The sequence below is a fragment of the Columba livia genome, chromosome 11 (assembly GCF_036013475.1).
Source record: "Columba livia isolate bColLiv1 breed racing homer chromosome 11, bColLiv1.pat.W.v2, whole genome shotgun sequence".
Taxonomy (NCBI): Eukaryota; Metazoa; Chordata; class Aves; order Columbiformes; family Columbidae; genus Columba; species Columba livia.
This window is the reverse complement of record NC_088612.1, coordinates 7181560-7209436: the sequence shown is the minus strand read 5'-3', so window position 1 is coordinate 7209436 and position 27877 is coordinate 7181560. Positions and strand designations below refer to the sequence as shown.

Genomic DNA, 27877 nt, shown 5'->3' with positions numbered 1-27877 from the left:
GCGTCCCGCTGAGCGAGGCCGCGCTGCTCCCCGCCGGGGCTGCCCTGCGCAGGGCAGGGGGGGCCGCCCTGCGCTTGGCCTTTCCCCCTCCCCCGCCACCGCCCCTTCTGCCCTTGGGCTTTTTTTTTTTTTTTTTAACTATTTGATTTGATTTGGTTTTATTTTATTTGGTTGTATTTTATTTGATTTTCTTTTATTTGGTTTTATTTTTGTTTAATCTCCCCTGCCTGGAAATTAAAAAAAAAAAAAGAGAAAAGTCGCCGCTCCCTGCACCCACCCCCGCGGCGGGCTGGAGAGGCTGATGCGGCCGCTAAGGTAAGCGGGGGCGGGGGGGCTGCGCGGAGTCCACCGGGCCGCATCCTGCCCCCGGCTCCCTGCATGGCCCTTCCTCCGCCGGACCTGTTGAGGCTGTCGCTCTCGGTCCCCGGCTGCCTCCTCCCTCCCGAGCCGTTTTCATAAGAAACCTCGATTCTTCCCGTTTTCTTTGCCCACCTCGCTCCCTCTATCCGGCTCGATACCAGCCTGGCGTGCATGCGGTTATTCATTTATCCTCCCTTCTGATGCTTGCCACTAAAAGTGCACCCTGCTGGGCTAAGTCAATCGAATAATTCCTTGCAGACCACTGATGAAAACGGAAAATATCCTCCCCAATATTTTCCCCTTTCCGTTGCGGAGCTCGTCACGGGGCTGATCGTGATTATCGCGACAGGAGCGCTTCTTTTGCCAGGACACAAAGCTTTCCCCTCACTCCCATGGTTGCAAAGCGCTGGGGTGTTTGCAAGCTCTGAGGGAAAGTGGGGTGAGGGGGTAACAGCTGGACAGATGTGGAATGTGGGCAGGGACGGCCACATCTGTGTGCAGGGAGAGGATGGGCAGCTGGAGTGTGTCTGGCCGGGGGAGACTTTGCTCCTGATGAACTGGGTCTGTAAATAGCCCGCAACCTCAGCCAGGAGCGGGGGCGGGAGGGGGGCAGAATATAGCCCCTGGTCAGGACATTTCGGAGGCACCAGCCAGAGCAACCCCTGTTGAGGCTTGCTTCCACACCGGGACCTGCACGTTGCCCTTCTTAAGTATTATATACGTTTAAGGAAACCAGGCTGTGTTTGCAAGACAGGTGCTTTTTGTTGTGGTGGTGGTTGCGAGGCAGGAGATGAAAGTTTGGTGTTGTTTTGATGTGATTCTTGATTGCTGCCTGTTGGAGTAATTGCATCGCAATTGCTCAGAGGTAGAATCAATTTCCCCAAATTGAGATTTTAATGGGAGCTCGCAAGCTGCTGTTATGTCATGTGGTTTAAGGCGGCGTTGGATTGCATTTATTTTATAAACTGGCTATTTTTGCAGACGGCACAGGGATAACAGCACCACCCAGTGGGGCCGCAGCCCCAGCCCAGCCCCAGTCCTAGCCCTAGTCCTAGCTTCAGTCCCAGTCTCAGCCACAGCCCTAGCCCCAACCCTAGCCTCAGCCTTGGTCCCAGTCCTAGTGCCAGTCTTACTCCCAGCTGTAGTCCCAGCCCTAATCCCAGTTCCAGCCCTAGTCCCAGCCCAGCCTCAGTTTCAGCCCCAGTCCCATCCCCAACCCAAGTCAGGTTCGCTCAAGAGGACTCAAGGTGCAACTTCCAAGCTGCTCCCCCCTCCACAGAAACTCCCAGTTTAATTTGCTAAAGTACCTATAGAGGTGCTGGATTAAAGTTGTTTTTTTGGTGTTTTTTTTTTCTTTTTCTCTTAAGAAGGAATGTCTCCCAGATATTCAGGAAACAGTTTAAAATTAGCTGATGATACTGTCATTTATTGTTTCATGACCGACAGCACAGGAAAGTGTCCTGCACTGGGGTCGTTTTCTGGATATTGCTGTTGGGAATTGCCACACAGCGACCTGGGCAAGGTGGCTGGTTTTCACTGAGCTTTTTCCGTAGGATCTTTCAAACACCACTTTCTCAAGGAGTTGAAGATGTAGATTTGCAAACACTCCATGTCATCTCCCACCTTTAAATAAGAGCCAGGAGATGTCCTTAGCTGACCTGTTGGTTGGAGGGGGGGAATTAGGGACCTGTGTTTGTACTTTCTCTACATACCAGAAGTTTTTAAAAGCAGCAAAGACTGTCCCATAACACAGACAGGTTTCTGTCTCTGCTGTTAAATGCAGAGTTCTCTGGAAAGCTTCCCTGTTTTTTATTTTTTGGGAGTTCAGATTGATCCACCTTTTCTGCTGAGTTCATATTTGGCCATTCAAACTTGCTCTTAGGTACCTCCCAGCCCACCTTTTTTTGTTTGTTTGTTTGTTTTTTAGAGGGGAGGCAAGATGTGAAGAATATATACTAAAGAGATATTGCTTGATATTTACTCCAAAGAGGAGACTGAGCCAGGAAGACCATCTCCCTGCAGAGAACTAAATATACAGATGGTGAATTCCAGCCAGCCCTCCAAACACTGTTGAACAAGGGACGGTTACAAGCTCCCATGTGGAGGAGTTAGGGCTCACCCCACAGGGCTTTGCAAGCCGGGGAGAGATTCAAATGAATGCCACCAGTCAAAAAAAAAAGTTGACGTGATGAACTCTGTTTGCCTGAAAATATCCCTGCTTGTTTTGCTTGCTGTCATGAGTGAGACTGGAAGTTTTCCACCAGCCCATCTTCCTTTCCCCTTGTCCAGCCTGGCTGGTTGCGAGCATTTAGACATGACTTTTATGGCTGTGAGCTTGGAGCAGGCGTTTCAGAGAGAGAGCCCACAGCAGTGATACCCCACAAAGACTTCAGCTGAGGCTGCCATTAATCTGCTAATCTGTGGATGCGAAGAGGCTGGTCAACCAAGCATTCTTACTATTTTATTTATTGCTGTTACAAAGCTGTGTTTTATTCCACTTTCAACCCACTGGCCTATTCTTACACAGCCAGATTGGTGAGTCTAATTAATGTTCACAGGGACAGCTGTGGATTAGCTAAACCAGCAAACGCTTCTCTGCACTTTGCTGTGCAGGAGCGGGTCAATCTTCGAAGCCCAGCTTTGTGCCATCACCTCCGCCTGCCCCGTTCAGCTCCTGGCAAAGCAGCGCAGGGCACTAGTGACACCTTGGTGGGGACACTTTCCCTGTCAGCTGCTTTACCAAGTGTTGTGAGTAGGGTTAGTAGGTTAGTAACCCTACAGGTTAGTAGGGAAAGGGGTTTAGATGCATATTTGGCAGTTTTGAGGTGCATAGCTCAGGGAGAGGCTCTACTCATGCTGTCAACCAAGGAGACTATAAAATTATAAAATAATTTAATTATGAGTAAAAGGAGTGTCTAAGAAACTAAATGCATTGTTTTCCAGTTTGCAAACATGAGAGATGTGGCTGTTACTGCAAAAGACGAAGGGGTTTTTTTCGTTGTTCAGAAGGCTTTTGCTTTAATAAGGGAACCATTCATGGCACAGGTGTTTGGTTTTACTTCCACAAACATTTTGGAATCAGTTGTTAAACCTCCCCAGATAACAGTATGGGGGGTTTCCACTCCAAGCTTCCTTTCTTCCTCCTTTAGGGACTGATTTGCTTTCTGCTGCTCACCCCCAACACATATCACTGGAGAACGTTTCAGAATTAGCTTCCTGCATGGGCAGCCATGGCTTATCCCGGCCAGGCCACGAGCAGCGTTTGTTGAACGCCTTGTCCTGAGGCAGAGCAGGCGAAGCCATGCAGAGATCGCTGCGTGAAGAACAGCCACGCAGAAAGTTCATGGGAGTCAGGAGCAGACCAGAAGCCCTGACATCCATTCCTCTAACTATGAGTTAACAATCCTCAGAAATACCCATGTTTACTATTTTAGCCATATAATTACAGGTAGTGAATAATTCCATTAAGAAGGCTGTAAGGGGAGGTATCATCTATAAACCTGAGGGTTCAAATTAGGCACGTTCACTCAGCCCCACTGAAGCCCACAGCCATGTGGGCACAGGGCAGAGAAAATTAAATTCAGACCAGTGATCCCAGCTGAGTTTCCCCTGGGAACTGCGATCTTCCAGCAAATACCTTGAGGAATGCTATCAGATAACCCCAGCTGTGATTTCTCCCTCTGTGTCACCCCCCAAAAATTCAGATGCGCGTCTCCCCTCCGTAATGACACCAAACACAAGGGTCAACGTGTATGTGGTCACAGAGGTGCCTTTGCCCCCAGAGCTGAGCCGCTGCACAGTGTAACTCCGCTGTGCCTGGGAGGTGTTTGCATTTTAGCGGTGGGTGGTTTCCCACATGGTGTTTGCAAAGAGCATCGTGCTCAGCAATGCCTAAACAGAGAGCCCCAGCTGGGCTTCGAGAAGGAAAGAAGCTGGGCAAAATGCAGTCACTCTGCATTTCCAAGCCTAGCTATCCCCATTAAGCAAGGCAGAGATCTGAATTTCACACAACCTTCATTTCAGTAGGTGATTTAAAGTCCAGGTCTTTGATTCAGCTAATCAGAAAGGGGGAGTTTATTTGAAAAATGTGGTAGGGGGAGCAGGATTTCAGAAACACACCTTATTTGGGGCCTTTTCCTGCTCTGCAGTTACGGTTTGGACACATCTGTTGTTTTCTCCAGCAAAATCCGCTGCTTTGATCGGTGCCAAAAACAGCAATCCCATTTGCAATGCATGATGCAACTGAGCAAAATCAAGGAGAAATTTTTACAAACTGGACCCAGGGGCACTGGACCGTTGCTTTGTGGCAGCACAGTTTTCCCTACACCGAAGGCAGAAGCTCCAACAAGAGTCTTATTTTAAAAATAATGCTTCAAACCAGATTCCAGTCCATCATTGCAATGTGTCAGCTTGCCACAAAATGGCAATACTGAAGTGACGCTTTAGGTCAAACAATCAAACCAGCCTCGCAGCAGCTGCATTTTAAAAGTTCATAATTCAGATTTTTTTTTTTTTTTTGTGAAAAATAAATAAATCATGCTATATGTCATCAGCCGGGATAATCGCAGAAGTGATGTTTTTCAGTTTGAAACAAAAGCAAAAGTTGCATTGCAAGAGGACATGGTTGGAGCAAGAGGAAGGGATTTGAGGTCTGAAACCCCATCCCCTGGTTCTCTCCCCCCTGCCTAAGCTCTCCCCAGCTCATGGACCCCCTCCCTCCTCCCTCCGGGCCCCTTCCAGCTCCAGCTGCCTACACAGCCCATCAGCAGGCATTTCTTCTTGGGTGGTAGCAGCAGCTGGCAGGGTTTGGACATATTTGCCCCTGTTTGACATCCCCCCACAAAGAGGTGCTTCGAGTGGGCGTTCCTCCCACACTGCCTTTGCTACAGGTCTGGATCCGGCCTGCCAGCTTTCATCTCCTGCCCAGCTCAGCCCGGTCTGGCAGCTCTTTCTGCACAACAGAGCTCCTTCTGACTTTAGTGGACATCATCTGAGTGCAGCTGCAGGAGAATCAGGACCGAGACAGATCTCCAGTCAAGCAGGCGAAGCCTCAGAATTTTTGGATCCCATCTGGGTCCCAGATGGAAAAGCTTCAGTATTTTAATTCCTGTTGCAGACTGGATAAAGCCCCAGTGAAACTCCTCCTTCATTTGGAGGCAAGGGGGCTCAAACCCCCTAAGGAGATAGATAGGTGGTGTTAGATGCTTTTGCTTTTTGGATGTTTACTGCCGTCTCCTCTTCTGAAGTTCACCTTCCGTGAGATATTTGTTGTACCTGAATCACAGATTCAGTCCTTGACAGGGAGGAGTTCACAAACTCTTCTTGGAGACTTTAAGCTACAAACACTCCAAAAAGCATCCTTAAGGCTGCTTGCAAGGTGGAAGAGAAGGAGATTTCCAAGGACAACTAGATGTAGAGTCAAGGAACATCCCCGACCTACACCAAGCTGCAGGAGGAAAGATCCATTGTTAAAGGGCATTTACAGAGTTGGGAGAAGGGTTTTGTAAAACAACCAGCATCCTTTTATTATTTGTATAAGATCCCCAAGAGAAAGGAGATGAAACATTAGAATAGCAAGGGGACATTCAGCTAAAGGAGGGCTAATGATCTAAAACAGGGAAGTTAAAGCATATTAAATAAAGAATATTACACTCGTGGGCACTCTCAGAGTGAAGTTGTCATAGTTCATGGTGGCTAAAACACTCTTCAAGATAAATTTGAAAGAGATCCAGGTGTGCTGTTAAGGGAATGCCTCCCCCCAACTTAGCCCTTTCCTGGGTGGAGAAGCCCCTGGGATGGTCAGGCTGCAGATCCAGCCTGCTCACCTCCTCACACTGTGGCATCACAGGCGGTGAAGAAGGGCAGGATATTGAAGCCCAGCAGGCAAATGCTTGCGTGCTTTGAGCTGCTGCTCCACCCCCATGGTCCACAAGCAGGGAAGGGGCTCCTGGGACTGCCACCTGTCCAGGGCCTGCCCAAGGGGTCTCTAAGTCAGACCCCCAGGACAACTGTACAACTGGTGAGATCTTCCCCCAGAGAAAGCTGAACATCCAGGTCTATATGCGGGCTGGTGGCGCAGACTGGGCTGTGCTGGAGGTCCTGAAAGAGCATAGATACACGTCAGTCCTCTCCATCAGTCTTTGGGGGCCTGGCAACCAGATTCAGGGACCCCCAACAGCGATCCCTCTCTCCGAGGAGTGTCAGCCTAATAATAAGGATCTATGAGACTTGTTTTTTCTGAGTCATCTGGCCTTACTCCACTGCTGCCAGCGCGGGGTGAATGACCTGAAAGGTTGTGAAAGGCTCACACCTCCTGCGCAGCCGGGGCTGGGGCGGTGTGGAGATGCTCCTGATGGGGAGCACAGGGGGCTGGAGGCCACAGCAGCGCTCTCGCAATCCCTGCTGCACATGAGCTACCTGGTGTCTCCCTGCCTCAGTTTCCCCCCTCTGCCATACGATGGCTCCTTTGCCCCAAGTTGCTTAATTTGGGGAAAACCCAAAGCGGTCTTGCTAGGCCTATGGGAAAGCGGGAAGGAGGGCGTGCGAGGTGTCGAGACCTCAAGGGGGTGGGAAGAAGCCCCTCTCCCAAATCACAACCGAGCCGCGATGCAAGACAGCAGGAAGACGGGGCAAAATCACAACGGCCCCTCCCGCAGCCCACCCTGTGTGGGACCACCGCCACCCACCCCCCCCGATCCCCTTCCCCACAGAGCATGGGAGGGTTTGGTGGCTCGACCCACAGCAATAACCCCTTTGTCCGGGTCTCCCCGGCTCTTTCTTCCTCTCTCTCCCTTCCATGGCTGCCGGGCTCGGCGCTCGTTCCTCCGCCCCTTCCACGCCGCCGGAGGAGCATGGCCGGGGAGGCGGGCGGTGAGCCGGGAGAGGAGGAGGCGCAGGGAGAGGATGCAGACATTGGAAGGCAGCCTGGATGATTGATGGTTTGGGCTGTTTTGTAATGGGAGGGGAAAGAGAGAAGGAGGAGGAGAAGGAGAAAAAAGTCTGTGTAATATTGCAGTGCGGAGGCCACCGGAGCCCGGAGCTGGGGCCGCCCGTCCCTGCATCGCTCCGCGGAGCCATGTGGGGCTTTTGATTTTTTTTTTTTTCCAGTTCTTTCTTTCGATTGATTTATTTTCCCCTTTTGTTCTTCTCTTCCTCTCCTCCCTTCTCCTTTTTTTTTTTTTTTTTTCTTTTTAAACTCTTCTTCCAGGGAGAGGATAGTGGTTAAAGCTCGAGCTGGATGGATGGGTATGGGGAGAGGGGCAGGATCCACAGCCCTGGGACTTTTCCAAATCCTCCCTGTCTTTCTCTGCATCTTCCCTTCAGGTAAGGAACAGCCTCTTTATTTTAAAGATTTTTTTTCCCTGTATTTCTCGCAGCCCTTGGATAGCCGCCTCAGTCCCCCCTGTCTCTGGGCCTCTTTCTCTCTCCCTCTCCTTGCAGCAGTTTGCCACATGTTTGAAATAAGCAAGTGGGGCTCAGTTTTGGTGCGTGTGTTCCCCTCATTCCCTCTTCCCCCAAGCAGTTGCGGTGGGTGTTTTTCCTTGACCTCATCTTCTTTGTCTTCCCGCTGCCTCATCCCACAAGGAAGGAGATGGTCGAAATCAAAGCAATTCCCGGCGAAGGCAGCCGGGGGTTGTTTCTGACAGCGTCAGGCAGGTTGCGTTGTTCTCCCATTCCCGGGTGTGCTCTGTATCTTGAAAGGAAAAAGGGGGGAAGGGGGTGACCCACACATTAACACCCCAGATGCCAAATTTCTGCCCTTAAATGCAGCGGGGGGTCCCCGCTCCCGACCCCCCGCGAAGGGAAAAGCCATAGGGAGGTTGCGAAGAGGGTAAGGAAGGTCGTTGGTTTGTGCTTTCGGGAAGATCGTGTGTCCCGGGGGGGCTGCACGGCCCCACGGAGCGGGGAGCGCGGCCCCGGGGCGCACCTGGGCCGGGCAGCGCGGCGGAGGATGCGCGGGCGGCACCGAGCGCCCCCCCTTCCCCGGCCTCGGGCTGGGGTTTTTTAGGCTCAGCACCATTATTTCGTTGGAAAATATACCCGAGCCGGGCCGGGAGCTTTTAGGCTGTCCGAGGGCGGGATGGCAACCAAATGGTCCCGCAAAGCATAGGCTGCCCCGGCCGAGCCCTCGCCCGTCGGCCCTTCCCCGCGCCCCCCCGGCCGCTCGCACCTATCGCTGGTCTCTGCCTCCCCCTTCCCCATCCCCAGTTTGTTTGTATTGTGTCAGAAAAAGGAGAGAATTTCAGAAATACAGCTGAAAACGCCATCTGTTTCCAATGAATCCCCCATAGTTTTTCACAATGTTTTTGGCAGATCTCTGCCTGCAAATTCCTTCAAGCCCTGAGTGCTTGTTTTTGTTGGGGGAGGGGAAACCCAGTCCACAGAGGCGGATTTGTTCCTTCCAAAACTCTCCAGTTTCTTTACCTCCTTTTTTTTTTTTTTTCATTTACAAGGGGGAAAAAAAAAAGCGAGAAAGCAGGAGGGAGAAAGGAAAACCCTAATGCTTAAATCTCCCCGTTTATCTTTTTAGTTTAGCAACACTTTCCCTCTCAACAAAAAAAAATCGCCTCTGCCTTTTCTTTTGCATAACCGTAGGTGAAGCAGTCTTGCACACACATGCAGTAAATAAATAAATAACTGATAAGTGCTTTACGCCCTTCCTCCCTCCTTTGCCCTCTTAGCCCTATTGCAGGAAAACGAGCCTTTTCAGGGCTGCCCTTAGCACTGAGGTGTCTCTCGGAACCCCACTTTCCCCAGGGGACTTCCCAGCATCCCGGCAGGCTGGAGGCTGAACCCCCTGTTAATTTTTTTTTTAATGGAAACTCTGGACCTGCTCCCATATGTGTTGCTTAATGCCCTTTTCGGAGCGTCTGAGTTGCAAAGCGTTGAGGCTGTGAGATTTACGGTGCAAGAAAGAACTTGATAGGAGATCTGGCTGCTTTGTTTGATTCTCCCTTCAGCAGTCAAATAAGGTGCAAAGAACTGGCAGAACGAGGCGATCCGGAGCCCGCGGGAACGGGGCGCAGGCAGAGACGGTGCTCCCTGTGCACAGGGCTGGGAGCACACTGGGGGCTTTCATTAAAAGTTTTTTGGGGTGGGAAGGTAGGAAAAAGGGGGATTTATTCGCTAGCATACGCTTCGCCTCTTTTTTCCATGTGCTTCCTGGGAATTTGTGGGTTCTCAGCAGGTTCCCAGCTCCGAGAAAAGCTTCGCACCCCTCCTGAGAGCCCCGGGTGAGCGGGGCCGCTGGAGGCTGCCCAAGCCAGCGCTCGGCGTGTCAGATCAGTGCCTCGCCGAGTCCTGCCCTATTTATTTATTTGCTTAACCCCCCCCCATGAACACACACGGGGCTGGATTCCCGCTTGTGCTGCTCTCACACCCGATGGCTTCACCCTGCTGCCTCCTGGGCAGCCCCCACCATCGAGCACCCTTGGACTGGGGGCACTGGGTCAGGGTGACCCCTGAGCGTGGGGCAGCTGGGGAGGGAGCTTTGGGCAGAGCAGGTCACTGCTGACAGCTTCCCTGGTAGGAGTCCTGCTCAAGGCTTGTGCCAAGTCCCAGTGTCAGATGCTCATGGGTGCTCTCCCCTCCTGCTGGGACCCTGATTTCTTCAGGGTGCTCAGCTGACCCCCACCTGTGCCTCCCACTATGGCTGTGCTGAGTTTTCTTGCAAATCCTTTTGTACTTTCAAAATATGGCCTTGGTTGTTTTGCATCAGATGTCAAGCTTTGCTCTCCCCTTCATACTCTGGTTTGCTTTGGCTTTCCCTGTTTGCCTTCAGCTTTGCCATTTTGACTCTAATACACTTCTACTGCCCTTGGTCCATCCAGGCAATGCGGTTGATTCCAGATAAGGATCCGTCCCTTCTGGAGGTGTATTGGATCGGTTGATAAATGGCTTTTGTCTCAGCGGCAGGGAGGGACGTGATCGCAGCATTAAGCCGAAATTGAGAAGGGGGGCTTAGAGGCTGTTAAAACAACACCTCCCCAAGGCTGGGAATGGGGAGCTGGGCTGGGGGCTGGGGAGGAGCGCGCCTGTGCGGGTTGTTGTCAGGGCAGAGAAGAAGGGAGGGATTCAAACGTAAACCTGGAAATATTTTGGCTTCCCTGTTTTGTTGCTCGCTCGGAGCTGGTCTCGTACTTGGAACAGGGAGTTCTCTGCAATTGCCAGCAAGGCTCGTTTTGGGGCTGGAAGGAGGTGCCTTGTTTTTAGTGCAGATGGGGTGGACGTCTTGCTTTTTTTCCATAGAAAATCCTGAAATTCCCAGACCTTGGTTACTGGAAAGGGAGGACTGTTAAGAGTGACTTTGGGTTTATCATGGCAGCAGCTGAGGTTTCCTTCTTAGTGGCCTGAACAGCTGTGTTGAGTCGGTTGTGCATATGGAAGTGCTCACAGGGCTGGGCAGCCATGAAAACTTCCTAACCTGGGGGCTCTGCTCGGTCTCTGCACCAACCTGCTGTCCCTGGAGAGCTGGGCTGCAGTGCAGCATCAGTCCCCAGCACAAGTTTTGTGGTCACTCTTCTGTCTCCCTCATGGGCACATCCCATAAAGCAGCTGTAGGCTCTGGCAGACCCAAGCGAGCCCCTCCTCAGCCTGTCAGTCCTTTGGGAGACCCCCCTGCTGAGTCCTGCAGCTCCCAAGGGATGAGGGTTTGCAGCACAGCAAAGGTCAAACATGATGGGGTTTGGTCCGTCTGGATGGATTTGGTTGGGTTTGATTTGCTTTGTCCATCAGAGCAGATATCAAACTTGGAGTAAGGGGGAGTGTGGGAACCCAGGACCAGAAGAGCATTAGGGTCGCAGGTGGTTTGAAGGGGGCTGGTGTGGACTTGGGGCTGCTGCAAGGCAGGATTGATGTGTGCTGTAGCGATGAGAAAGGGGTTTCAGGAAGGATGGGAGATACTCGAAGATGCAGCTGTGGTGGGGCAGGTGAGGGGGTGCCTGGCCTTTTTCTGGCTGTCCTGGCAAATCCTGTCTTGATGCTGCAGATCAGGAGCAATCTGTGCAGGCAGGGCCATGCCTGATTGTGTACAGCACCAGGAGTGCACTTGTAAGAGGAGAGCCTCTAAATGCCTTTAAAAAGCTTTGTACCTTGCACTTGGCAGCTACTGGGATGAAAAGAAGAGGATATTTATTCCCTTTTCCATGAGCTCTCAAAATAACAGGGCGTTCGATTGTAGCCTCAAGATTGCTTTGCACTCAAGTGCAGCCTGGCTGAGTAAATCACTGCTTCACCAGCTGAAATTCCTGCAGCAAGGGGGAGAATTGAATTATGGCCAACTGCAAAACCAGATGCCATCCCCTTGATGAAGTCATCAGGCTCTTACTGCGGAGAACAAGCTGGCTCCTACACACACGCAGCCCTCGTAGGCGCAGACTGAGCCGCTCTGTCTAACGGCCTGGCCGTGGTGTGCAGGGCAGCCGGAGGCTGATGTCCTTGCAGATGCGAGAACAGTAAGTCCTTCAGGGTGGAGCACCAGAAGGGTGTCGAATCCCGCTTTGCGCTGCATGAGCATCCAGGGGAGTTTGGCCATTTAATTCCCAGCAAGCAGAGCTATCCTTGCATAGATGAGGTTTTTATGGGTCAGGTGGAGAGCAACCTTCACTTGAGCCTGAAGTATTTTCTCCTCCCTCGGTTTCCTCTCCTTCCTGGACAGCTGTTGACTTGGGTCCCCAAAGCCCTAGTAATGATCTAAGACATTTTGGTTTTTGGACAAGTTACCTTTTTTTTTCTTGCCGTGTGACACACTCCAGCCGGCCCTTTCTGAGATGATGAGGACATGTGGCAGGATGTTTTAGGGATGGATCCTGGCTCTGAGCTTTGCCAGCCCACGGTGATGTGACCATCATCAGATGTGAGCATCACGATGCTGGGGATGGGAGGGTGCGGGGCAGCAGGACTGGAGGGGTAGGTTCCAGTTAGGAAGATACTTTTTCTCTTAAAATCAAAACCTCAGCCCAGGGGGGGCAGCAAACAGCTGCATTTAAAAATAAATAAACCTCTGAAGGTCTGTGACTGTGAAGGAAGAAGAGATATTGTGGTTTCCAGGGGGTGCAAATGATGGGGAGCGACTCTGGTGCTGGGTGGGAGGCAGGAGGGGATCCAGTAGATCCCTGCACATCCCCTGAGTGCAGCTCCAGCATCAGTTGGGTGCCGGTGTGGATTTTCAGGGGGGCTCATGGGGCTGCTGCCTGCCAGCCAGGCAGCTGCCACCCCCCGCCCTGTGCGCAAACCAACGCCTCTGATTGAGATGCCGCAATTTTTTTGGCAGGCGTTTAATTGTATAAATTTGCCTCATCCAGATTTATGTGCTCCGGGCTTTTCTCCATCTCCTCGTTTCGTGTCTCATTTACCTCTGCGTTTGAAGGGTTGAAATTTCACAAGAGCATGGCGGGGATGATTATTCCTAGAGGGAACCCACACCTGCGAGCAGAAAGCGTTTCCCTGCCAGCCCTGCCGCGGCCCGGGCGAGGGGGAGGAGGGCGAGGGACCCGCTGCCACACCTGGGGGGCCCGCGGGCGCTGGTGGGTGGCAGCCGTGTCTTCAAAGGCACCCTGGGAAAACAGCTTCGGCATGGGGAGAGCGATGTCTGCTGGAAACCCAGAACACTTGCTGATGGGGGTGGCTGGCGGAGGTGGCCTTGTCCAGGTACCGCTGTTTTAGAGGGATGGGGACATAGGTGGTGTTGGCTGGGGGAAGAAGCTGAGGGTGATTCTTCATGCAGGGGGTGAGAGAGCAAATCCACCTCTCTTCCCACTGGGCTTGTCTTGAGTGAAACCCTTCACATCCTCAGCGTCCTCATCTGTAAAATGGACCGCTCCCCTTAAGGAGATTTGCCAGCTCATGAGAACTGTCGGTGAAAGTGCCTGAGTGCTCCCCAGCTGGGAAAACCCAGGTGTGCAGCTCCAGCACCACTTTCCAGCCTGCGGCACGCTGTGGCGGGGAGCCAGCTTTGTTAGCACCCTTCTGCAGATGGAGAATCAGAGGAGATTGTTTCCCTTCCTCCCTCCTCGTCCTCCATCTACCAGCTCATAGTCTGTGTCCATGGAGCAGAACCCACGTCCTCCAAACCATCCTTTGAGCAGGTGAAACCTCAACAGTTATGGCAAAGACAATGCTGAAGCCTGAATCCCAGGATGAAGTTTTAAGAGCAATGTCTGCGGCTCTGCTGCTGCTTTGGCTGTAAGCGCCGTTTCCTCCTTTCAGCCCATGGTGCCTCCTGAACTTCCCAAGATGTGCTGGTAATTCTCAGAGCAGCATCATCAGCTGCTCGTGGCCCCAGCTATGAGCTCCACGGGTGATGTCCTCTCAGATTGTGTGTGCTCAGCCTTCTCCCTGCATGGGGGTGTGTGGAGGAGCAATGCTGGCTGGGGGGGCCTGGAGAGAGACACATTCGCCCCCGCTAAGCATGCTGGGTCAGCGGTAAGCTGACTCTCTGAGCCAAAAGAGCTGACTAAGTGACAGGAGCGATCAAGGGCTCCTTTGGCAGCATCCAGCAGTTCGTGCTGTAGCTGGACCCTGCTTTTTCCCTGCCCGTGCTTGCCCAGTGTCTTCACCACTCCAGGAGAGAGGGGGGGCTGTGAACTCAGCACTGAGGACAGAAGGGACTTGGCTGTGGCAGGTCCTCCAGATGGACACAGGTTGAAATGAGAAAATTCCTTGTGTGTCCCTCTTTTGGCTTAACTGGAGAAAGCCATTCTCCAGCATCCTCTCGAGCAAGACAAGGACTGGGCTAACACAAGCTGCATGGATTGAGGTGTGTTCTCCAGTACATCCAGTGTCACTCCATCAACACATCCTTTGCCTGGATTTAATGCTTCTGCTGCTTTTGCCAGCAGAAGAAAGCACAAAACCGAGACCCCAGCATGGAAGGTGGCCGCTCCGAGCCACCCTCCCCATGCACACCCTTGCAAAATATGAGCTCCAGCTCTTTAAGAGAGTCAGGTTTATTTTTCTCCTTCAGTTCCCTCCTCCTGGTTCTCCTCCCCCCACTTCAGTGCAACTGAAACCTGATCTAATCCCTTTGCACATGGGTAATTTATTGGTCTATTGGGCTTTTCTTGATGGCAAATTGCATTGTCTTTCTTCCTGGGCTGAGGCTTTGGAGCAGTTTGCTGCATTCCTGCAGCTCTTTTCTCAGGGCTGATCTTTCACACCCCCTCTGAGCACAGTCAAATCAGTTTTATTGGGGCCTCTTTGTTATGCAAACAAGGCAATAATAACCAGGCTATTATTCTGCAAGATTGTGCTTGATTAACAGTTCAAAGGGGGTCGCTGGAAGTGCCCAGCTCTGCCATCAGAGCACAAATCCTTTCTCGAAGCTTGGGTCAGGTGGCCCTTGGGTCTTCTTCACCCCACTGTACCCTTTGGGGTTCAGGAGAGCTGCCCCCGCCTAGGACACCCCATCCGTCAGGGCTCTCCCTGGTGTGACAAGGCACCAGTCGATGCGTGTCAGCCTTGCAGCCCATGTGGGCACCAAGACATGGGTCCACCAGGGTTGCCATGTGGAGTAGCTCTTGTAGACTGGGACAGGGACAATGTGAGGGGCTGGATGCAAAGGGTTGATGTCGTTCATCCCCTCTGGTGTTGCTTTGGACTCCCAAGACCTTGCTGAAAGGGATGCTGTCAGCCAGGTTTTTGAGGAGCAATGTGTTTTTTTTTAACTCTTGTGGTCATTTTGGTGCTGGTGGTGATTGCTGTCCACCCAGGAGCTGAGCAGCCCGTGTCTCCTGGAAGCTAGTACATGTTGCTGGTATTAAGTGCCTCCAAGAATCGTACCTTTCCTATTGAGGTGTCAGCATAAATATGCTTATTTAGATTACTTAAATAAATATGTGTTTAGGAGCCCAAGTCTAGGTGCTCAGATCTGAGGCCAAAGATAATTACATTTTACTGTGTTCTCCGAAAAAAGCCTTTTACTGCATGTGTGAGGCTTGCACATCTACACTTCAATCCATATATTTGGAAAGACGCGGGATGATGTATTTGCATCACATGTGGGTGATGAAATACTTTCCAGCCCGTTAGTAACCAAGAGGATATTAAACAACATCTCTTAGCAGTGAATACTTTAAAATTAACGGGTTTGGTTAACATGCACCCAAGAGTCTTAAAAGAATTGGCTTTTCCTTACTGAAATTAATTTCCAGTAATTCTCTTTGCTAGAGAAATTACAGGAGAACAGATGAGTTGCTGTGCTAGTTTTCCGCAAAAGCATAATTTAGGTAAATGAAATCCAGGTAACCTGACACTGAAGGCTGAAGGGAAAATGGGGGGCACTGATAATTAAAAGGCTGTTAAAGTTAGATGCGTGGATGTAATGTGTTTGAACACTCAATTTAACAGCACTTCATACAATGTACCAAGGATGAGGGCAGAGCAGGGGGACCTGGGTTGTGTGATACCCCCGTGCTCCTGCACACCTGGGAGCTCATTGGGGCAGGTGGACCATGGGATGCTCACAGGATGGAGAACCGGTGCTTTGCAAACTGGGAGCTCTGGGAAAGGTCACAGCCAAATAGCACATTTTGGTACCCACTGCGGTGCGATGTCCTGGCGAAAGGGGTGACCTCAGGAGAGCCGTGAGCACGTGTCCTGCGTCGGTCTCGCCTGTTGGGCAGGGAGGTTTTGCAGGAAACAAGCCTGCCGGGAAGAGGTCTGATGGTGCGGCTGGGCAAACACCTTTCAGTGAGAACATAAAAGTGCGAACCATTTAGCTTATCTAAGGGATTGACAAGTGATTTGATTGCAGTGTGTAAATATCTTTGTGGGAAACATACCGGTTACTAACGGACCTTTTACTGCTTTGGAGAAAATTGCTGGTTCTTTTTATGTCGTTACAATGAAGTCAGATAAAATCCACTTAGACCCAAGACCCGCATTTTGTAAAGGTGATAAACTCCTGAAATGGGAAAGGGGTGGCTTTTCAGACTGCGCAGATGCAGGAGTCCTCATGGGAGATACAGCTGAACAAACACAGGGCACAGGGCTCTGCACAGGGAAAGCTGTCTTAGTGGGCTGTGCACAGGGAAAGTTGTCTTGGTCCAAGTGATTTAATGATTTTTTCTGACTTTAAACCTTCCGAAACCATTGGTTTCAAGACACAGAAGGAAATTTTGTCCCTAGTTTGAGTGGCACCAACCCCTTGAAAGGAGAATAAAATGAGGAGGTGCGCGGGCTACCAGGGCTTGAAGTCACCTGTCCCCAGGGATGAGGGACCCACCAGGGTGGTGGCATCACCCAGACCTGGGAGTGTCACACAGATCCCAGGGGAGCCTTGCTGGGCTCCTGCTTGAGAGGGGTTTGTTTCCGTGCTAAGTCATCTGTGGTTGAAAAACAGATCCATTGTGAGTCGATGGAAAATAGATTATGCGAAATTGAATAAACATAGTTTCTTGGCTTGGGTACAAATGAGCCTGCACCACCGTGCCAAAGCTGCTGCCAGAGGGGACGAGGCAAGATGTGCTTGTTGCAGGAGGGGGAAAGGATTGTGTCTGCTTTTCTCCTTGGCCTTTATCAGCCATGGTCCGTTCCCAGTGGCACAAGGGGTTGCCAAACCCACTGGCCACCAGTGTGGTTGGAGAAACACCTCTGGGAAAGCCCAGGCGGGAGGGTGCGCAGCCCTGCTCGCACACCGCCTCTGCGGCACCTGGCTTTGGAAATCTGGCCTTATATGGGGCCCTGAGCAAAACAGCGAAAAGGGAACGGGTGCCAAAACCGGAGTGATAACATCTTAAAGAAGAACGCTCCCTCTTCAGGCCCAGGGAGCAAGAAGATGGGCTTCCCTGCCCTCGGTTTTGTTGTGTTTTTCTTTTGTTTTTTTTTAATCAGTACCTTATAAAGTCACGCGTGTCCCTGGAGCGGAGTGGTGGTGAGGGATGCTCAGCACAGGGATGTGTTTGGTGTCAGAGGAGTGTTCTGCAGCAGCCTGCTCTGTCCGTAAACTGCCATAGCTCACAACTGCGTATCCTGATCCAAGCAAATGAAGCATCTCCTTAAAGAGCAACAGGCTGTGGCTTTACTTCTACTAGAAAAATCCCATCCACACAGCAGCTGAAGGGCTGGAGCAGCCAGAGAGCGCTGCAGCCCGGGCTCTGCAAGCTGCCCGCTGGACGGGATGCTTTGCACGGTGCATCCTGGTGCTTTACCAATCTGTCGGGTGAAGAGGGGTGTGTGGGTCCTGCATGTCCAGGGACATGTCTTCCAGCTTCAGCATGTCTTCCAGCTCCTCCTGGGGCTGTGCTGGCAAGTCTGTCTGCAGTGGCAGCCGTTCCTTCAGCTGCATGCAACCTCAAGGCATCCTCGAGCTGTACATTAGCATAACTACTAGGAGAGCAATGATTTTAATTGGCTGATGCCACAACTGTTTTGGGATAACTGGCGATGGTGGCACTGGTCACACTCCTGCATGCTTTTGTATCTTCACCAGGAGAGCCCTGGGGCATCTGTGAAGCTATGCTCGCAGCCCCTCATCAGAGGGAATGAGGTGCGTTTTCCTTATTTTCCACCGTGATAAACCCACACCCACACTACAAGTATCTCACCCCAAAACGCTTCTGCTTGCATTTCCTGTGCCAGAAAACCTGCTTGTTCCTGTCACTCTGACTATTGTGTGCGATCGCCTGCGCTAAATACTGTCCCTTGCTTTTCCCTTGGGAGTTTCAGCACTGTGCTCGCTATAGCATATTGCAGCAGCCGTGTTTGAATGTGTAGTCTTCAGAGCCAAGGTGGGCAGCATCAGCAAGCCAGGCTTTTCTGTATGTTTGTAACAAGACATTATTTGCGTCATGTCTCTAATCTAGGAGAAAACACTGAGCAATATGCTCTGTTGCAAGCCGGTGGCTGTGATGGGAAACCCACTGATAAGCAAAGTGTGTTTGGTGGAAAACCACACTCTTGGGGCTGAAAAGAAAGGGACACAAAATAATTAATATATTTAAATTTGACCCATAATGCAGATGGCTTAGCAGTCAGAAGCTTGTTATCAAGTCATCTCTGGTCAGTGATGAGTTAAAGGCTTTCCACAGTGCGTCTTGCAGGTTTAAATGGGGTGCTGCCAAGATGAAACAGCTCCTGGATTCTTGGTGCTGTTGCTAGCATCTGAGTTTATTAAATGTGAATTTAAAAACTGCAAGGAACCTGTCACCATTTCCTATTTGCACTTCACTCTCCTTGGAAAGGGAGAGGAGACAGGCTTGTTTCTTAAAGCTGGACTGCTTAGTGTTTTATAGCCCTGGTCTCCCTTTCTGATTTTCCAGCACCAACTGTGTTTAGGTTTCCAGCACTGCAATGTTTAAAACTAAAACACAGTGTTTTCCCTGAAACAATACTGGGTTTTGTAACTTTCTTTTTAAACAAATCTGAAATGGTTTTGGCACAGATGTCTTGCCAGCCTCCTTCTAAACAAACCCGAGACAGGAATATATGTGTGTGCCTGCGAGAGGCACCACAAAAGCATCTGGAAATGGTGGGGCTTTTCTTCTCATCCTCCTGCCTTCTGTGCCTGAGCCCATCTTGTCTCCAAGCCCTCTGAGGGGGTCGATTAAGAGGAGAGGAAGGAAAACACCATGAATTTTAAGTGATGTGAGCCTGGGTTCACGCAACACAGCTCCAAATTGGCAGGGGCAGAGCGGTGTCTGTGCGATGCTCGGCGATGGCCATGTGCATTTTGCACAGCTGCTTTCAAGTCTGCTCCAGGGAAGCCACACTGCCGCGGGGAGCAGACGTTGTGGGGGGAAAAAAACAGGATCTGGAATACTTTTTTTGCCTTCCTCCACCTTGCCAGCAAGCACCGGGGCTGCGGCTGAGCCTGGCGAAGGCTCTGCTGCCTTTGGCTTCGCCTCCGCAGGGGCAAGGCGAGGCGGGGGCTCAGCTGGCATCCCCGCACCCTGCCGCGCCGGTTTTTCTCCTCCACCTCTTGTTCTCTCTCAGTGAGCCGTGGCGGGGAATGGGCTCCCCAGGGCTGGGCAGAGACACACAGCAGGCAAGAAAGAGGGTTTTTTGGCTCCTGCTTCTTTCCGGGGACACGGGCAAGCGCTGCTCCAGGCACCGCTGCAGCCACGAGGGTGCTGGGGTGGCCGCTGGCTCTGCCGCAGGGCTGGTCATGGCACAGATCCTGCTCTGACCGCTGCACATCGGCATCTGTCCAGGGCACAGCCAGACATGGGCTACCCCGTGCCGATGGAAAAGGAAAGCACATTTTTGCCTGGTAGAGCCTGGTCTGGACATGACACACAGAGTTTTGAATGTCAAACTCTACAAAGGCGATAAAAACCCCATTGCATCTCCCCTCACATTAATGGTCCTGCCTTATCCCTGCTAATGAATGTGTCCCATTCTTCCACCCTCTGGTTTTCTCCCTGGAGCATTCATCTAAAGGCTGGATGCTTTTTCCTCTCTTGCCTTGAACTGGGGCAGATCCTGTTGGTTTCTTTGGCTTTGATGCATGAGAGTTGGGTCATGTGAGAGGGTCATGTCCGGTGAGTGAGGCCCCATCACGCGGTAGAGCCCATGTCATGAGTTTGGGCTGTGGGAGGAGGACACCACCCTCTTAGTGGGTGTAGAGTTGGATGTCCCACGTGTAGCCACTCAAGCATTAACCACCTTGCGTTTTCCTCCCCTCTTGCAGTGACGTCTCCATGCAAGATCCTCAAGTGCAACTCTGAGTTCTGGGCGGCCACGTCGGGCTCCCACCACCTGGGCACAGAGGAGGCACCCGAATTTTGCACGGCGCTGCGTGCCTACGCCCACTGCACCCGCCGCACCGCCCGCACCTGCAGAGGTGACCTGGCCTACCATTCCGCCGTGCATGGCATAGACGATCTCATGGTGCAACACAACTGCTCCAAGGATGGCCCCACATCCCAGCCCCGCCTCCGGACATTGCCCCCCGGGGACAGCCAGGAGCGATCTGACAGCCCCGAAATCTGCCACTACGAGAAGAGCTTTCACAAACACTCGGCCGCCCCCAACTATACCCACTGCGGGCTCTTCGGGGACCCTCACCTCAGGACTTTCACAGACACTTTCCAAACCTGCAAGGTGCAAGGGGCTTGGCCGCTCATAGACAATAACTACCTGAACGTTCAGGTCACCAACACGCCGGTGCTGCCTGGCTCCACAGCCACCGCCACCAGCAAGGTGAGCTTTGGTCACATCCCCATGAGCAGAGGTGGACAAGTCAGAGGTGCTTTTGAACGGCCTTTCTTTCCACCACCTCTTTCCATTTGCACCATTTGCACATCTCCTTGGGGAGGGTAAGACTGGGTGGGAGCTCCTCTGAATTTGAGTGTTTGGCCCTAAATATCAGATGCCCATCTCCTTCTTCTGTCCCCACCTTCACTTAAATGGCCTGTGGTTTCTTCCTGAGCACATCCAGCCCCATCATGGTTAGCAGGCTGAGATGCTGCAGCTCAGAGGGCAGTCATGGCCAAGATTGGGGATGAGGACTCCCATTTGAGGGACTCCAGGTTGCTGTGAACAGCTGGACCAGAAATTATGGTGGCACCTTTTGGGAGGCACCTGAGGTCTGAGCAAACCTTAGACTCACCTCCAGGGAGGCTCCAGCTTGCAGGGGAGAGCCTGGAGGAAGCGGACCTCCTCACACAATCTTCCCCTCTGCCCAGGCTCATAATCATCTCTCTGGTTTGCGGCTGAGTCATTTTGTGGGGCACAGGCTGTTCTGGTGGTGCTTTGACAACCTAAGTAAATATCCTGAAGATACAGGGCAAATAGTGAGAAAACCCAAGTGAAAAATGTCCTGCCGTGATACAGCAGGACTTGTGCGACATGGCCTCAGTTTCAGGAGAGACCTGGAGCTCATGAATTATCATGTCACTCTGTGGTGCACCAAGCTCTAAAGCTAACGGCTCACTTTTTGTGCCAAAAAAAAAGGGAGGTTCAGCAGGAGGCATCCTCTTGCTTTTGGAAGATGTCCTGTTCTGGTGTCTCTTGGAGATTTGCTTCTCCCTGTATGTGGGGAGAGGAGAGATGCACATGTAGGACGGGCTGCTTCTCAGCTCTGGATGTGACCTTTGGTCTTGGTTTTCACCTGTCCCTGATAAACCTCCTTAAAGATACTTAATGATGCTTTTAACTCCTTATCTACCAAAAAACATCAAAACCTGCTGAAGCTTGCAAGGAAGTCTGGCTTGGGAAACGTGGTCCCTAAGGATACCAGGAACCTACCAATTTCTAGGCTGGATTGCAGGATCACCATCTTAATTGAGCCTTTTCACCCGTTATCTGCCTCACGGGCTTGTGGTGAGGAGGGATTAGTCATGAGATCTGTAGCATGAGCTGCGGAAAGCATTACTGGGTCATTGTTGGAGGACCATGTGCTGCTGGAAAGGATGGGAGCTGCTCAGTTCATGGGGCTCTTTGTGTTTTAGCATGAGGTTCTCTGATCTAGCCTTCTTCCTCCAGCCAGAGGCAGGGCTGGACAAAGAAGAGGTAGCAGAAGGTCCATGTGAGGGGAAGTGCAGCCTGAAAGCCAGGGCTTGGTGGTGCCTCATGACATGGGTGAGGAGGGTACAGCAGGGCTGGGAGCATCTGGGCACTCAGTGGAGGCATGAGTGGGAGAGAGGACATTGCCAGGGCTCTGGACAGCTTGGGACTCCTCACCAGCACCACTGGAAGCAGAGGTGCTGGTGGCCACCACCGTGCTTAGCCCAGTCCTTGGGGAGCCTCAGTCTTTCACACTCAGCTCTTGAGCGTATCTGCCCTGTAGCTGTTGGAGCTGTCTTTCCAGCCCTGCCCCGCTCTGGCTGGGTGTCAGTCTGTCTGTCCATGGGGAGCACCTGTGGGGAGGTCCTCCTTACCACTTGTCCATCATGGAAAGAGGTGCAAGAGGAAGAGCAAGTTTGCAGGAGGTGAAAGAGGAATCATAGAGTTTGCATGGGAGAAAAAGCAACTTGCAAACTCTACTTTTCCTCCTCCTCATCAAGCTTTCCTGCCAAAGCCAGGTCAGCAAGGGAAGAAGCACTGTGAGGTCCTTCCTCCAACAAGGGACTCGTTTGAGCCCAGCTGAGGATGGGCAGCTGTCTTGGGCTCAGTCTACGCCTGTTTTCCCCAGGAGGACCTGCCCACTCAACATGCTGAACACGTGTGTATCTGTGTGGTTGAGATGGGGCGTGATGTGTCCTGGGGCCCAGAGGAAGAAACTGTTGTTCTGCAAGTGGCCAGAGAAAGGAAGAGATACAACCTGTGGGGGTTACAACCTGTAAATACAACCTGCAAATGCTGTGGGAGCTGGAGGAGAAGCTCCAACCACCTCCGTGAGATTCAGGGCTCTTCCGCCTCTGCCATCTGCCAGGCCCTGGAGGCGAGACGGTGCTTCATGCATGGGCATGCCACCACAAGCCTGTGAGCAGTGATAATCCAACCAGCTCCAGCTACTGAACTCCTCTATCAGACATGGGAATAACAGACAGTACATTCATTCAGTTCTGGGTCTTGACTCCATTCATGGTATCTTAATCCCTGTGCTGAAGCAGGATGTCTTCAGCTAGGTGCCTAAAAGTTGGGGCAACATCCTTGTCTGGGTGCCTAAAAGTTGGGGCAGCTTCTCAGGAAGAAGCATCTGCCCGTGAGCTGAAGGCCATACTCCTGGCGGGGCTGAGCAGACAGCTCCTCCACCTCCCATGCCATTCCTGGTGTTGGCCCTGTGCTCTCAGGTGGTCATCGCTGATTGTGACCCTGTTCTTTTCTTTCCTCCCATACAGCTCACCATCATCTTCAAGAGCTTTCAGGAGTGTGTAGACCAGAAAGTGTACCAGGCAGAGATGGATGAGCTCCCTGCTGCCTTTGCAGATGGCTCCAAGAATGGTGGGGACAAGAATGGAGCCAACAGTCTGAAGATCACTGAGAAGGTGTCAGGCCAACACATCGAAATCCAGGCAAAGTACATTGGCACCACCATCGTGGTGAGGCAGGTGGGCCGGTACCTCACCTTCGCTGTGCGTATGCCGGAGGAGGTGGTCAACGCCGTGGAGGACCGGGACAGTCAGGGCCTCTACCTGTGCCTCCGTGGTTGTCCACTCAACCAACAGATTGACTTCCAGACCATCCGCTCGGCTCAGGCCACAGAGGGTCGTGCTCGTAGGAAGGGGCCCAGCCTGCCGGCCCCCCCCGAGGCCTTCACGTACGAAACGGCCACAGCCAAGTGCAGGGAAAAGCTGCCCGTGGAGGACCTCTACTTCCAGTCCTGCGTCTTTGACCTCCTCACCACGGGGGATGTCAACTTCATGCTGGCTGCTTACTATGCCTTTGAGGACGTGAAGATGCTTCACTCCAACAAAGACAAGCTGCACCTCTATGAAAGGACACGGGACCTGGCCCCGGGCAACACGGCTCCCTCGGGGACCCCCCCTGCCCTCTGGGTAGCACTGCTGTGTTTGAGTCAGTGTTGGTTGGGCTTGTTATAGAGGTTTGCTCCTTGACACCACAAAGAGTGGGGAAAGTGGAGCAGGAGGGGACCAGGGATGAGACGGCGGCGCTGAACAACGGGAGGTTGAATATCAGAGCCACACGGGTTGTCCTCAAACCTCAGCCCCTCTCTTTGGCACCACGTCCTCCACCTTCACAGCTCTTACTTAAGAGGAACATGCTGACAGTGGGACAAGTCAGGTGTTTTTGCTGGACTGTACCTTGTCTGGACCTTCCTCACCTCCCCCTCTCCTCCTTCCCGTCCTCCCAGTAGTGTGGGTGCCGAGGAGCCCCCACGTCCTTGTAGCACTCCCTCAGGTCCCAAAAATGCACGTGGTGACTGTGACATTGGCGTGCATTAATGTGGCTTTGTCTTCGTGGAGTGGTGCCCACGAGGAGGGCACAGAGCAGCGAGACGGGGCCAAGCCTGGCCAGCACAACAGGGCTGGGCTTTCTACTCATCGGGGCCGTGCTCTGCTTTGTGGGCACATCCCGCTCTCCCCAAAGCCTCGTCGTTGCAGAAAGTGGTGTAAGGGGCCAAAATGGTGGGGAATGGTCCCACACTTACCCAGCCGCTGGTACCGGCATCTTCTGGGTGGAAGCAGGACACGTTCCTCAGGCCTCGGCTGGCGTTTGCTGTGGTTCAAAGGGCATCTCCTGTTTTAGCCAGTTCGCTCAGCTGATTCACTCAGTGGTTTTATTCCTGGCTCCCTTGTCTCTGCCCGGACCCACCGAGGACTCTCAATGGCAATGGGAGAAACCTGGCCAGTATTCAGGCAGTTTCTGTAACTTCTGTCTGGCGTTGGATTAATTCCTTGTGCCGTTTGCTACCCAGTCCCCTAAAAATGGCAGCGGGGAGGCTGCTCAGTGGGAGACCTGATCCACACCCCCCTCCAGCCCCATGTCCCCTCGCCTGCCCATGGCTCGGCCGGGTCCTGGGATGGAGCAGGAGCGTCATGCTCTGTTTGTTTGCTGCTAGGTCTCTGCTCCGCTCCTCCTCCTGGGGCCACGACTTACAACCCCATTGCAGGCCAGTTGCACCTTAAGTCCTTCTGGGCTTGAATTGGAAATGGGGCAATGTTAGAAATCCAGCCAGGAGACGGGATGCAGCAGAGGACCCCCTGACTGCCCCCAAATGTCTGTTCCCTGCCTCAAAACCGCTGATAATCTTTTTCTCCCACCATGTAGTGCTGCCCATTTCCTCTTCTCCATGTTCCTCTGTGGTTCACCTCATTGCTCACTGAACAAACAGCAAGACCACCTTTGCTCTGCGTTTTGGAGACCTCCTGATGGGTTTTCCCTCCTTTCCTCGGGGGGATGTTCCCAGAAAACAGCCCCAAAAACACGTGTCACTCTTGGGCGCATCTCCTGCTCTCAAGGGAGGTCTCTGGGCGTGATGAGACAAGCTAGCACCAAAAGAGGTGGGAACAGGCTATGTTTGGCAGTCTGAACTGGTGCCAAGAAGCAGCCTGGTGTAAATACTCAACGTGACTATTCATTGTGTCCTAACAGCTCTAGAGCTCCATTTGTAAAGCAGCACAGAAATGCAAAATTGTGTCAATGGATGTAATTTATATTGTCTCTTTAATATATAGACCCCTGGCATTGATCTCGTGTGACTGTACAGATGAAGAGATGTAACTGGTTTTTAAATGTTTAAGGAAAGAAAAGAAACAAAAAGATGTGTTTACTACTTTGTTCCTTGCTTTGTTTGCTGGTGCCCCAGGTATTCTGTTTAGGGAGATTTTGAAATAAGGATATCACAGTTTGGAAGCGCTGTGGAGAGCAACCACTGGACTGCAGCACAGGACGGTTTATCTTCCCAATGCACTAATTTCCCAGCCAGGCTGATTTGGACTTTTTGTTTCCTTTGTTAAAGTATGAAGTTTTAGTCTTCCCTAGAAATTCAAAACTCAAGTTTCGAAAGTCAAAAATTGTCACTTAGGAAGAGGAAACTTCTTTTTTTTCTTGCTGTATTACCCCATAGATAAACAGCGGCTGTGCAAATCACCCCTCCGAAAACACGGACCTTCTTGAAAGCGGCCTTAGCTGGCCAAGCCACAATATGCCAACAAGTCAATACTTCCCTTAAGACCTCTATTTCCTATAAAGCAATCACCCTAGGGCACGATGCGCTGTGGTTTAGGGGTAATTTCCAGCCAGGGAAAGTCTATTTGATTATGGGGTGGCTCAGTCCCACTGTCCAGGTGAGCGTCCAGTGGTGGCCAGCTGTTGTACGCTGGTTGGGGTATCCCTATTTTAGAAGCAAACAGTGAAGCACTTTATTTTGTTGTGTTTGACCCAGTTTTGTTTAAAGGTGAAGTGTGGCCAAGAAAGACCCAATTCTTGGAAACAAAAGAAATACGTTGGCAAAGGGGGGGGGGTGTTACAACAAAGGCCCCCCCCACCTCCTCCCTGCATTGAGACCCATGGGAGCGTCACCACGTGTATATACTGTAAATTATTTATTGAGAAAAACACAAGTAAAGTTTGAGTTTTTTTGACAGTAAATGAGTGGGTCTCGTTCTGTTCTCAGTGTGCTGGATGATGCTTTTCACCACAGAGGATGCAAATGCCGCCCCATTTCTGCATTCACTAAAGCAGACTTCTTCCGTCTGTAACCCAAGGACTCTTTGAGCCCTGTCCTAAATTTTCCTGAGAATTTCACTCTGGGGTTTTATTTATCTACAGCCAAATGAGAAAAAAAAAGGGGGGTGGGGGAGGAAATATACAGTGTGCTTCGAAAAGATGGACCCAATTTGAAATCACTATATCTATGAAATTGCGTCCACCTTTTTGAAACACCTTGTAGATGATAAAGCAGTGGAGGGTCGCTGGGAAAGGAGTCACGCAGCGATGGGAGTCCAAGCGGGTACCATGGGCCTTCCTGGGCGCCCTGATCTCCCCTTTCTTGGGCAGTGCTCTTGGCCCCAGTCAGGTCTGTTACTGCCCTCTAATGAGGGAAACTAAAACTGCAATTGTTTTGGTCCATTTTCCCTTCTTGAAGAGCTGAAGGGCTCCTTGCTCCTGCAGCTGGGGCCAGGGAGATGCTGAGGTTGGGCAGGGCACCGACACCAGTTGAGAACACAGATTATTTGGGCAAATCAACCCAAAGACACCCAGCGACAGAGATCTGAGACCTGACCTCCCCATCCTTCAGAGCCCTGAAGAACCAGTAGCTTCCTGGAAGATCCAAACCCACTTTGCCACCACTTGCACCAGCTCACAAGAGCTCGGCTTTAGCCAAATCTGTGAATTCTTAAAAGCTGCCCAGAGCATGAGGTCTCTAGGGGTCTTCTGTTGGTCACTAACAGTCCCCTGCTCACCAGCCTTGGGCAGGGAGCGGGCAGCAAGAGCACATCTGCATCTCCTGGTGGGACAAAGAGCTGGATGTAAAGGGATGGTGATCCCTGAGGGACTGGGGTGTCCTTGTCCTTGTCATTCACTTGTAGCACTGAACCTTCCCTAGGGGGTGAGCGGGGAAGGCGCAGGCTGTGCAAGGACACCAGGGCAGTGATGGCAGCAATGACCCTATGGCATATCCAAGAGGTTCATGTTGCTCTCCAGGTCATGCGTGAGGGTGCAGCCCCTGGGGGCTCCAAGGTCCCGTCCTACCCTTCTGCCTGAAGCACATGGTCCTGTGATGTTTGGCTGCTAAAGTGCCACAGCCTGATGTCTCAGCTTTGGTTTCAAGCATGCCTGCCCATCCTCTGGCCCCAGCCCCGGGCCCTGGCTGCTCTGAGCTGCAGCCACCCAGCCACTTTTCACTCCAGCCTGTCTGGCAATAACCACAGCTGCAGAGTGTTATTCACCAAAAGATGGAGTTTTGCTGGGAACCGGCTGCCCTCTAGAGGGTCCGCTCTTGCACAGTGTAAAGCAAAAAGGGGGGGCCTCTCTACCACCCCATCTCTGGCTGGAGTGGGTGTGAGACAGGGCTGTGGGGTCCTGCTCTCCACGGCTGTGAGGTGGCTGCCCTGACCACTTTGGACAATGGGATAAGCCAGCGGCAGTGACCGCAGATCCAGCCTGTGCAACATGGACACAGTCCAGCCCTGGTCCTGTCCTGCCCAGCACCCTGGGGAGGTCACAGCAT

General features: G+C 52.0%; 1 protein-coding gene across 1 annotated transcript; it reads left to right on the top strand.

Moving 5' to 3' along the window:
* Positions 1-26295, top strand: RGMA (repulsive guidance molecule BMP co-receptor a). Its single transcript, XM_065076631.1, has 4 exons — positions 1-315; positions 7568-7683; positions 19988-20499; positions 23082-26295. The coding sequence occupies exons 1-4, from the start codon at positions 302-304 to the stop codon at positions 23781-23783; spliced, it is 1344 nt and encodes a 447-aa protein (XP_064932703.1). The 5' UTR covers positions 1-301; the 3' UTR covers positions 23784-26295.
* The last annotated feature ends 1582 nt before the right edge of the window (positions 26296-27877 follow it).

Excerpts from the sequence above, each read along its gene's own strand:
- RGMA (XM_065076631.1), top strand. Across the intron at positions 7,684-19,987 it reads TCTCTGCATCTTCCCTTCAG|TGACGTCTCCATGCAAGATC; the intron begins GTAAGGAACAGC and ends CCCCTCTTGCAG. Across the intron at positions 20,500-23,081 it reads CAGCCACCGCCACCAGCAAG|CTCACCATCATCTTCAAGAG; the intron begins GTGAGCTTTGGT and ends CCTCCCATACAG.